General features: G+C 43.0%; 1 protein-coding gene across 3 annotated transcripts in view; it reads left to right on the top strand.

The window, feature by feature from the left end:
- TNS2 (tensin 2) overlaps positions 1-12,743 on the top strand; it is a 132,623-nt gene that overhangs the window by 72,532 nt on the left and 47,348 nt on the right. For all 3 annotated transcript variants that reach the window (XM_075591837.1, XM_075591835.1, XM_075591836.1), the window contains 7 exons: positions 2,825-2,862; positions 4,173-4,211; positions 5,201-5,239; positions 6,939-6,985; positions 11,203-11,374; positions 12,006-12,056; positions 12,479-12,601. In XM_075591837.1, the coding sequence (XP_075447952.1) occupies positions 2,825-2,862; positions 4,173-4,211; positions 5,201-5,239; positions 6,939-6,985; positions 11,203-11,374; positions 12,006-12,056; positions 12,479-12,601 (509 nt within the window). The remainder of the gene's footprint in view (positions 1-2,824; positions 2,863-4,172; positions 4,212-5,200; positions 5,240-6,938; positions 6,986-11,202; positions 11,375-12,005; positions 12,057-12,478; positions 12,602-12,743) is intronic.

Raw genomic sequence — 12,743 nt, 5'->3', positions numbered from 1 at the left:
AGATACTGCAGAGCATACTTACCTGTGCTGTTGCTCAATACCAATTACTGTTACAGCAGAGTAACCCTATTCAGGGCTAGTAAGGTATAGTTCACGTTCTACATTTGGTGAGCTTAACTGTTAATACACCATATATACCATATTGGTGCCTTACATCACTACACTCTGCATAGTAACCCCTTATTTAGGGAATTTTAGGTATATCAATCATTATACACATGGTGCTCTATGTCAGAGATTATGGTTATTTCAATCCACTGAAAAACAGACAAAAAATGGGGGAGCACAGGTTGAGGGACTAGACAGACGTTTCATATACTACAATGGTATAGAACTGTGATGTGAAATGAAGTGTACAATAACATAAACACTTACACGGCCTTGTGTAAATGCTTTCACATCAAGGTATCTTTACTTTAGGTGTTTTTCTCTTCTGTGTTCTTTCCGCTTGTACTTTTCTTCTCCTCTGGTGTGAAGTAAAGCGTCTCTGGTCTTCTCCACAGGAATGGCTTGCGATGTTGTCCTCAGAGTTAAATGAAATGAAAACAAATACGTGAGGGACAAGGCAGAATATATATAAAATATATCTGGGATAGACAACTGTATTAAGATCAGAAAAGCAGAGGAATACTGCATCCACTCACACAGACAAGCGTGAGTGATCTCTACTGACCTAGTCAGTTCACAACCTTATTTGGATGAATAGCACACCCTTTCAGGTCTGGGGCATAGTATACAGCAACTGCCACCATTTATCTACATGGTGTTCTATTTAGTCTATCAACTACTGCAGTTAGCAATAGGTCTTAGAAGTGCAGCACACTACATTATAACTATATCGTGCAATACCAAATAGAGCTACAGGTCCTATCATTATGACCTAGCGCTACAGTTGATGTATATCCTTAAGGCAGTATTGTTATACTGTTCATTTAACCCTAAGGCAACATAGATGCATTATCGTATCAAGATCAAAATGACAATTTATTGCTAATTATAGGCTCTGCAACCAACCAAGTATTAGCAGTGTAATTTCAATATTATTGCACCAAATGCACTACAAGTATATAATTTGGCATTCCATATAAGAATAGTGATTATAATCCCTCATTCTATCTTTCCCCCAGGCTTCCCTAACATAGGTGGCTGGGGACTAGTGTACTCAAGCAACACTTTAATAACGACTACCTACCTAGGGATTACCATATCCCTCAGGTAACTAAGCGTAGTGATACACCGTTTAATCCTATTTTAATCCCCATTGTTTTAATATGTTTCTAATAAAGTCTAGTTTTATATTTACACCATCATCTCAACACAGTGTATGAGTACTTTACTGGGGTTCTTTTCTCCATTGTATATCATTCTCATATTGCCCCATTAGCTACACTCATCATTATCAACTCATTATTGCAAGCAGTAGCGGGGGTTTCTCTATAGTTTATGAAATCAATGTGGTTCAGCTCAGGAGACCCCCTGCTCCCGTACACTAGTAGTAAAAAATAAAATGAAAGCAGCTTCATAACCTTAGCGGCTAGTCGCTACGATTATGATAAATAGTTTTTGGGGTTTTTCATACTAGTGTACGGGAGCAGGGGGTCTTCAGATTGACAATATTTGGAGTCAAGAAGGAATGTATTTTCCTCTTATGAGACATCATTGAAGGATGTTTCACTGGGGTTTTTTTCATTTGCCTTCCTTTGGATAAAAATACAGTAAATACAAATATAGGATAAGTATCATCTAAATTTTAGCATAGGTTTAAGAGATGGACATATGTCTTTTTTCAACCTCATCTACTATATAACTATGTATATATATTAAAAAAACTTTACTCTAAATATGTACTACAGTCGACAATTGTAGACAAGCATATCGGGAATTCTTTAATTTAGCTCTTTATTTGTATTTTCTATTATAATATTGAGTTTAGGTAAAAAAAAGTAGACAATGAAAAAAGCTTGTTCCAATTTAAATGAGTGAATATTTGCAGAGTTTGATGGGAAACCACAGGGTCCTTTATGTATTAAAGTACTCTCAGTTATGAACAAATATAATATGTCATTACTACCATAGTCACCCAAGAAAAATATGATAAATACACTAGTGAGAATGAGAATAGTATCTGATTTTAAATCTAAACGTATAACAAAAACAGTCTCTGTAAAGCTACAACTGCTTAGACTCGATGTTTATTAGCATCCCGGGAAGTCCGCCTTGCCATTGCCACAGTAAGTACAAAGATATTTCATGGAAGGCAAAATTATTAAAGCTCATGTGATCAACATAGCCAAGGCTTTTAGATAAAAAGGCAAAAATGTTTTTTCTTACACCAGACTGTGAATTCTCACGTTATGGATAAGCTGAAGTTGCTTATTGAGGATGGTGTTTAGGGAAGGTCATATATGTACAAATGTAACATATGTAGGACGTTGCAGGGAAAGACTGAAATAAATGCCACCATCTTTGTGTATAAATTGAATGTGCTTATCAGTAGCCATAGGTTTAGCGCTTGTGGGATACCACATCGTGTTGTGCTTATGGGTTTCGTATCTGATCTCAGATGCCCTATTAGAGAGGGTTGGGGTTCCTTACAATGCATCTGATCTCAGACGCGCTATTAGAGAGGGTTGGGGTTGCTTACAATGCATCTGATCTCAGACGCACTATTAGAGAGGTTTGGGGTTCCTCAGAATTTCACAATATAATTATAGGGTTCCATAACCATAAAAAGGTCGAAAAACACTGCTCTAGTCTATCTGCTGTATCTATCTGTCTACATATCCTGAGTGGTGTGTGATGTATATTTGTTGCTATTTTTCAGTATGCAAGATTACAAGTCACAAGAAATGTGAAGGAAAGGTGAGAGACGGCTCTATTATCTCCTTTTAGTCTCCCCCACCTCCTCCCTGCGCTGTGACATCGCTACTCTGCACCCCATCTGCAGTGTAACCCAATCGCTACTCTGCACCCCCAGCACTGCATTCTCCATTCTCAGCATCTCTTTGCAGCATGTTCTCCGTGCACATTAAAGTTTTTCATCATCCTCCCCCGTGCCGTGTGTTCTCCCTGCGATGCAACCCCCCTGCTCTGTGCCCCTTTGTAGGTATAGTCAGGTCTCTGTGTTCATGTTGTGGCTGTGAGGTAGAATACTGGGAGTTTTCCATCCTGACAGAGCCTCAGTCAGGATGAGGCGGGGGTGCTGGATGTTCCATGTAGGGAGGCTGGGTGTGAATGGGCCTTCTGTCCCAGCCCTGGGTGGAGAGCTCTCGTTTTTCTATATTTAGAGCTGCAACCTGTGCAGCCTCAGTGAGCCTGTGAATCAAGCCTTCTGTTGATCTCCTGCAGAACATTAATTCATTAACCCCTTCTGTTCAGAGGCCCACTTATTATTGCTATTTGAGCAGTTACTTGTCATTTAATTGTAAAGAACTCACTTACTTAAGGAACATGATGCTGTGCAGCAGGAGTGGCCAACTCCAATCCTCAAGTGCCACCACCAGGCTGCCAGGTATTAGGGATTTCATTCTGACTGAGCTACTGATTAAGCTACTTGTGCTGAAGCTGGGATATCCCTAATACGTGGCAGCCTGGTGGTGGCCCTTGAGGACTGGAGTTGGCCACCCCGGCTGCACAGCATCATGTTCCTTAACTAACAATGACATCTGCAGAGTAGCTCTTCATTACATTTTACACCGACCCCTTTAGCAGTAAACTCTTTCCTAACAGATCAACCCGCAGTGTCAGTCATGTAACCCTTACTGTCTAAGGCCGCGTCCATGGATAGTGCTTGCGGGCGGAGGCGCGCTTCCGCTCGGCACTGAGCCCCTACAGCCGCAATGAGAGCGGCTTTAGTAGGGGCTCGCCTACGCTTCCGCTTGCCGGAGCGCAGGGCCGGTCACGTGAGCAGTTCACCCAATGAGGGCAAACCAGCTCCGTGACGTCACTGGCCCGCCCGCCGACACGCCCACGGACGTCACCAGGCCAGGGAAAGCACCCGCTTTCTCTCAGCGCGACTCCGCTCGCCAGCAATAACCATGGCCGAGGCCTAAAACAGATCGGAAGAGCATTGCTCCATCGCAGTGTCCAATCCCCAAATACATTGCCCTCCAAAGCATTGCTTCCTTCCTGTTTTCCTTTCCCCTTTCACACGTGTCCCTCCTTTGCTCCAGGTGCCTCCCGGCTGCTGCTCCCCTCCATCGGCTGATATGGTAAGTGGAAGGGTTCTGGCAGGGCTGCCAACAGAAATCATGGGGCCCAGGACAAATTAAAGGAGCAGGGCCCCCTCCACCCCCCCCTTCCCGAACCCATTACGCACCTATCGCGGAAAAAAAATTATTTAGCACGCAGGGGAGCTGGGTTGGCGGGCGCGGGGGGAGCTGGGTTGGCGGGCGCGGGGTGAGCTGGGTTGGCGGGCGCAGGAGTAGCTGGGTTGGTGGGCGTGGGCTTGCCACGTTACTTCCCCTCTGTCCTACGTTGGGAGCGGGGGGTGGGAGCAGGCCACAGGCAGCAGGCCAGACACACTGCTTTCCCTGCGCATACGCGCCAAGACCTCGGCTCTGCACATGCGCACGGGGATCGCCGACATTTTGTTTTTCTTATTTTTTTTTTAATGAAACAGGCACGGCCGGGGCCCGGGACGCCAACCCCGGCAGACCCCTTTGTTGGCGGCCCTGGGTTCTGGTAACCACTATCTTTGCTGCCCCAAGAGCACGCAGTACACAACTTTACAACCCCCCGTTTGGCAGCCACAGGATTATTAGACCCCAATATTCATTCATTAACCTCAAAATATTTCTCCAAATTACATGGATACAACTGAATCCACCTTACCAAGTTGGAGCTTTGCTCTTTCTGAAAGGGATTTGTATCTATTTCGTTCTCTTGAGAAAAGAGAACCATAAATAGCGGACTTGAACAACTTGTCCCGGTGGTCCAGTGGAAACCTTTCATGGGACAAGGAAAGACCACAAGGCCAAACTGACAAGCTACAGTGAACATTAATTAAGATTGCAGATGCCCAAATCGCACTCTTTGCAGCAGTTTGGTTTGTGGGTCTGTTTGTGTGTAATGGTTACAGGCTTCTGTGGAATGCAAGGGGCTGAGTGGTACGGAGTGTGGGGAAGTGCGGTATGTAAGGTGTTTTGGTTTAACGTCTGTGACAGGCAGTAGCCACTAACATGGTTTCCCTGTTATCCAGAGGAGAAGAACAGCCCCAGGACCGAGCATTCAGCACATGGTGAGGATGGAGAGACGCTTCTCTGCATGTCCAGCCGGGAACGGGTTAATGGAGCCGTAGGAAAAGGAGGGGGACGGGGTGATGGCAAGGAACAGGACGTGGCTGGATTTCTGCGCGAAGTTTTTCTTGGCTGCGTCTCCAACGGGGAGAGAGTGACACAGCTAGTTCCAGAAGAGGGAGGGAGAAAGGGAGAGAAAATTACAACCGCGAAGGGAGGGAGATACAAGAGAGGAAAACCTGCCGAAATACTGTCCTAATGTTGAAACCCATCAAAGGTTATTTAATAACAGTATTAAGTAGGGTTTAAAGAGCATTACTTGTCAGAGGGAAAATATTACCCTCTTGCAAAGACGCACACAGTACTGTCTTTATACACAACTAACCCCCTCTCAGCTCTTTCTTACCAAATATAAGAGGACTGAGATTTGTATTTACTAAGCAGTCTTATGCCACAAGACACCTTCCAGTGCCATAAAACACAGTTTGGGGCCCATTTCAGCAAGGTGTCTTCGCCTTCAGAATCCTATCCTCATTACACACGTGTCTGTATCAATAGAACATGCTCCTCTTAGTATTCTGTGCTCATTTCCTCTGTATTTCACAACCATTGTTAGCTTGATTGAGTGTTAGCTCTCTATAGGTCTAAAAACGTATTTTTTATTTTCTATCCTGGCATTTCACACCCTGTGCTTCTCAATTAGCGACACCTGGCAAGCTTACATCCTGGACTGCCAGAGAGGTGCAGCACATTGCCAAGGGGTTAGCAAGTTAATGTAGTTGCACACTATGTATTGGAAGTAGATGTGGTGGTAGAAGCTTCTTACCCTCTTTGGGTCGCTGGTGCTGCTGTCAGCTGGTTCTACAGCCAGAACATAACGTTTTAAACAAAGTAGTCTTAAAAGGGTAAAATACGTGTGTTCCTTATGGTTTACAAAAGAAAATCTAAAAGAAAATCATTGAGTTCAATATATTTCCTTAGCAGAAGTTTGACGTGTATTGCGATTCATTGCTAATGTCCTAGTTTCTGCTTCTAGATGAAAAGCACAAACCTGTCCTTATCTCACTGCTGTTATGTAAAACTGATCGAGATAAAGAAAATAGGGAAGAGAGAGATGACGAGTTTCTGCTGATCAGAAAAGATTAGCAATGAATCTCAAAGTATGTTAGTTTCTAATGAGGGGTATCACAATCATTCTATTGATGTATTTTGTATAGCTTCCAAATGGCTACATCCCCAAACCCCCATTTACTTAGTCACTGTGCACTTTTTCAGGGTCTGCATGAGCGTAACCCAGAGTTGAGGTTTGACTTAACGTAACATTGGGTTCCTGGGTTACCTTGATGGAATTTAGTGGATATGTGATGTCAGGTGGGGACGCCTTTTTTTGTATCTCATTATCACTAACGGCTGTTCCAGTTAACGCAATGCCCTTTCCAAAGAAGACACAGAAAATAATACAAAATGGTCGCTGCTGCCACCCAAAATGGAACCAGAGGATCTCAGAAGCTGGGAATAGTGCAGTTCAGCTCTGGAGGAGAACTTCATTCAGATTATGAAATAAAAATATATATATTTTTTTTTTACAAAAACCTAGCAGGGGGATTGCTTCTTTATCATATATATTCAAATGAACCTTTTTTTAAAATGTAGATACTTGGCATATGTTGTGTAATATCGCTGTCTTCTTTTGTTATTCAGGGTTCCACAAAATCTCTCAACCTCAAACAGCGGAGCTCACTGCCAAGGTGAGACATCACCCTACTGACTAGCCTGGCGGGCATCTAATCTAATATTTGTCCTGCCCTTGGACACGACCTGTGTGATAACTGCCCTACCTTGGGGTCCATCCTATCTAATAACTCTAACTGAAAGCAAAAACGAAATATCAGGGGAGCGTCAGTATCTGAAATAAAATAAATAAACTACCATAGTGCATAACGTTACAATAAAACATTGAGCAGGTAGAACTCCATAGGAATATGCTAGATTATGGATGATAAATCAAACATCAGTCATAAACCAGGAGGTTGGGAGAAAAAAGACCCAGTAGAGAGACACACAGCCAAGATGTTAAAATGCCAAAAAACACTTTATCCGACAATGATAAAAAATCAAGGCTTACAGGATACCAGATGATATAAGGCGTTGGTTTTAGAGTGATCTTGATGCCGAGTCGCGACCTCGGGAAACCCCCTCACACAACCGCCTCATTCACTGGCTCCGTCCTTGCTGCTAGTCCACGCCGACACGTCACTTCCGGTTTGCACGCTGGTAGCTGGCGTCACCGGAGCTGCTGCTGCAGACTGTAGCTTGTCTCCCTCTAGGATCTCACGCTGAGGGTTACGCTCTACGCGTTTCGCCGTGCAAGTCGACGGCTTCGTCAGGAGTGCTTTAACCCTAAGAAGGCTATCTTTATATACCCTCCATTATTACATTGACCTTTTCTCCCATTGGTCTAAATGTAATTCGATCTAAATTGACTAAGTCACTAATTGCCCTTACATACAATTTAAATCGTACACAAAGTTTATACAATGAAATTAAAATACAATGTTTAATATAATCAATTAAAAAAACTTCATTATTTGCAAAACATTTGTGATAGTAAAACATATACTAAAATACATAAAACTATAGAAAAAACTATAGTATGAATACACAACCCCCACTTAACTTAGAGGATGCGGCGATTGTTGTATCTCCAAAGACAAAAGAAGGAAAATATTATCAGTACAGAATATCAGTTTTTCACAGTCACATAATATAGCCAACTTTATACTTTTCAAGGGATCATAGATTTTAAAGGAAAGCATTTAACTCGAAATCAACATTTAAACCCAAAGGTACCAGTGATTTCAGAGTAAAGATCCAAAAACTCTCTCTTTTTTTCAAAGTAGTTATTCTATTTCCCCCTCTCCAGTGTGGTAGCACTTGCTCTAACACAGTGAATCTGAGACCTGATATATCACTGTTATGTTTTTGAATGAAATGGTTAGACAGATTATGTGTTGTTACACCTCTCCTTATGTTACCCACATGTTCCAGCACGCGTGTTTTTACTGGTCTTGAGGTTTGACCTACGTACTGTAGTCCACATGGGCAACATATAAGGTACACTACATGATCTGATTTGCATGTTAACATTTGTTTAATCTGAAACCTTTCATTAGTGATATTTGATGAGAAACTAAATTTATCATCACATCTATATTTACATGCCAAACATGTGATGATAAATTTAGTTTCTCATCAAATATCACTAATGAAAGGTTTCAGATTAAACAAATGTTAACATGCAAATCAGATCATGTAGTGTACCTTATATGTTGCCCATGTGGACTACAGTACGTAGGTCAAACCTCAAGACCAGTAAAAACACGCGTGCTGGAACATGTGGGTAACATAAGGAGAGGTGTAACAACACATAATCTGTCTAACCATTTCATTCAAAAACATAACAGTGATATATCAGGTCTCAGATTCACTGTGTTAGAGCAAGTGCTACCACACTGGAGAGGGGGAAATAGAATAACTACTTTGAAAAAAAGAGAGAGTTTTTGGATCTTTACTCTGAAATCACTGGTACCTTTGGGTTTAAATGTTGATTTCGAGTTAAATGCTTTCCTTTAAAATCTATGATCCCTTGAAAAGTATAAAGTTGGCTATATTATGTGACTGTGAAAAACTGATATTCTGTACTGATAATATTTTCCTTCTTTTGTCTTTGGAGATACAACAATCGCCGCATCCTCTAAGTTAAGTGGGGGTTGTGTATTCATACTATAGTTTTTTCTATAGTTTTATGTATTTTAGTATATGTTTTACTATCACAAATGTTTTGCAAATAATGAAGTTTTTTTAATTGATTATATTAAACATTGTATTTTAATTTCATTGTATAAACTTTGTGTACGATTTAAATTGTATGTAAGGGCAATTAGTGACTTAGTCAATTTAGATCGAATTACATTTAGACCAATGGGAGAAAAGGTCAATGTAATAATGGAGGGTATATAAAGATAGCCTTCTTAGGGTTAAAGCACTCCTGACGAAGCCGTCGACTTGCACGGCGAAACGCGTAGAGCGTAACCCTCAGCGTGAGATCCTAGAGGGAGACAAGCTACAGTCTGCAGCAGCAGCTCCGGTGACGCCAGCTACCAGCGTGCAAACCGGAAGTGACGTGTCGGCGTGGACTAGCAGCAAGGACGGAGCCAGTGAATGAGGCGGTTGTGTGAGGGGGTTTCCCGAGGTCGCGACTCGGCATCAAGATCACTCTAAAACCAACGCCTTATATCATCTGGTATCCTGTAAGCCTTGATTTTTTATCATTGTCGGATAAAGTGTTTTTTGGCATTTTAACATCTTGGCTGTGTGTCTCTCTACTGGGTCTTTTTTCTCCCAACCTCCTGGTTTATGACTGATGTTTGATTTATCATCCATAATCTAGCATATTCCTATGGAGTTCTACCTGCTCAATGTTTTATTGTAACGTTATGCACTATGGTAGTTTATTTATTTTATTTCAGATACTGACGCTCCCCTGATATTTCGTTTTTGCTTTGAGTGTGGACGTGGGAACTAGTCCGTGAAGGGTTTGAGTGTCCTTTTTTTCATATTTTTTTCATATTTTTGTGCACGAGTATTTTGTGTTATTTCACTGTATATTAGCACTGTTACTGCACTGTTGCACTTAGATAGAGTGTTTTGAGCGCCATTTAGTATTTTGTATTTGTAATAACTCTAACTGCCCAGTCCTGGGGCACCGTACTGCCTGATAACTTCTCCACTCTGTTGCACATCCTGTATAACTGCCCAGCTGTGGGGCAAATGTTTCTCAATAACCGACCAAGCCTGATGTTCCAATCCAGCTACATAAACCCATTTTCGTAGAATATCTTTCCTGTTGTTTGTCCCTCTGTGGAGCACATCCAGTCTGCTGTCACTCATGTTGTGGGGTACATACTTCCTGTTAAGTGTATCGCATTGTCCTCCTCTCTTACTACTTTGCTTTGGACACATGACCTGAGAGTCGGATCCATCCTATGGGCTCCTGCTTGGCGCGCTCTCTTTAATGTAATCTAATGAGCATGGCCACGCTGACGCTTTGTGCACATACGCTCGGCAAGGCTCAGTGCTTGGGGCGACATGAAAAATTGATTTCCAAGCGCTCAGAAGGGTCACATGACCCAAAATGACGTCACGATAGTTCCTTCAATAATACGCCCCGATCCAGCCAATTACACGAACCCCTCAAATGCCACGCCCCTCGCTCGCGCTCGCAAATTGCAGAAGGACAGCCTTCACCGCTCTCAAGCATGAGCACGCTCAGCGACAGCGGGGACGCAGCCTAAAGCTTCGCCGGCCTATCAGCAAAGCCAGATTAAAATAGGCTTACTGCAACCTGCAGCAGTTGATCTACTTGATTACTTTCCTATGCTGCGGCTTTACCTGTTTGGTGAACAACCTACAGTTGTAGTTACCATGTTACTTTATTGTATTCCCAATGGGCATTCTTGACATTCTCAGGAGCACCTTATTGCTATCCAACATTTGGCAGCAAAGGCAAACATGATACTACTAAAGCTTTCACTGCCACAAAGCTTACTTCCCTGGCAGCAAAGTGGTTAACTTCCTCAGCAGTTTATGTACTTGGCTCTGAACCTGACCACATATGTAAAGCAGTAAGGCGGTTTAGAAACATACTCCTAATGGCTTCAATACCAGAAGTCATTAGGAGTATCGGAGAAGAAGATAATGGCACTGCCTTTATAGCAACCTAACCCAGGTTAAAATCAATCACAGTATCAGTCACTTTATCTCCCTTTACCTCGGGGACACCAAAAATGAGATGGTAAGCTCCACGGGCCAGTTTCTTATTGTGCCTGAACATGCTATGTACAGTGCTGTATGCAATCGCAATTTTGTTTATTACTGTTATTAATGTTCCTTCCTCTCAATACAGAAGTTTTAGCTTGGATCATGTGATCCAGCGCAGCTATGACTTGGACCTGACATACATCACTGAACGCATCATCAGTGTCTTCTTCCCAACCGTCCTGGAGGAGCAGCGCTACCGTAGCAACCTGCGTGAGGTGGCCGCCATGCTGAGGTCCAAGCATGAGGACAAATACCTGGTAACATAGAGGGGAAAAGGCTTAGGAAGCGATGCCCTGCAGGTCATTCTGCCAGGGATGGAATGAACAGAGTGATGCTCTGCAGGTCTTTCTACCAGGAACATTAATTCTGACATGATGGTCTGCAGATCCCTGTAGCAGAAGAGAAGTAATTGGAGAGATACTCTTTGGGACTTTCTAGCAGAGAAACAATTAGAGGATGGTCACTGCAGATGTAATTCAGAGAGGTGGTGAACAAAGCGATACTCTGCAGATCTTTCCAGTAGTGCTAGAAGTGATTATTTGCAGGTACTTATAGTATAGAACAGGGGTGGCCAACTCCAGTCTTCAAAGGCCACCAACAGGTAAGGTTTTAAAGATTTCCCTGCTTCAGCACAGGTGGCTCAATCAGTTGTGATGGAGCCACTGATTGAGCCACCTGTGCTGAAATAGGGATATTCTTAAAACCTGACCTGTTGGTGGACCTTCGGGACTGGAGTTGGCTACCCCTGTATATAAGGTCTCGAGTGTGAAAAATAAAGGCTGAATGGAGTGATGCTTTGAACAAACCTAGATTCAGAAACATAGTTAATGGGTTAATGCTGCCCTTTATGATAGCTGTATTCAATCTGTTATCTCCGTTCTCCAACAGCTTTTTAACCTATCAAAGAAAAGACATGATATCACCAGACTCAACCCTAAGGTAAGTCAGATCTATAGAAGAGGTGTCAATGGTGAGTGAAGGGGGGAGACCACAGGGACAATGGCCAGTGGTTTCATTCAGAGGCAAAGCTCACTGTAAACCTAGAGTCTTGTGACTCATACTGTCCACTGTGGTCGGTCTATGTAATCCCTCAGTGATCATGGCAGACGAGTAATGTGTGGGGTCAGCCTGTGTGAGCGAGAGGATAACAGGATATGGGCCTCCCTCAGAAAACTGCAAGATATATTAAATCTCGGTGCTGCCCTCTGGGGTCAGAGGGGTACAGATATGGGAGTTCCGCCTCTGTGCCTCTTTATTCATTTTATACCCCTCTTAACACCTTGGTTGCCAGAGGCATCGGAATACGTGAACAAGTTTAACATCAGTGATGTATTAATGGCTCTCCCCTTTCATCTCCTCAGGTGCAGGATTTCTTCTGGCCAGATTGCCACGCCCCCCCGCTAGATGTTATCTGCTCCATCTGTAAAGCCATGGAGGCCTGGCTGAGCACAGATGCGCAGCATGTGGTGGTCCTACACTGCAAGGTATGGACCATGGTCATAGTGTATATTGCAGAGCCAGGCATGGAGCTAGAATTAGACCATGGGTCAAACCTTCCTGGTGTCTGGATGGTCCTTTTTTTGAAGGTCACTCCCGAGGTCAGAGTTTAGTATTGGGGTCAAGGGT

Source organism: Ascaphus truei, chromosome 3, assembly GCF_040206685.1.
Source record: "Ascaphus truei isolate aAscTru1 chromosome 3, aAscTru1.hap1, whole genome shotgun sequence".
Classification (NCBI taxonomy): Eukaryota; Metazoa; Chordata; class Amphibia; order Anura; family Ascaphidae; genus Ascaphus; species Ascaphus truei.
The sequence above is the reverse complement of the archived record's forward strand: the minus strand, read 5'-3'. Positions and strand labels throughout refer to the sequence as shown.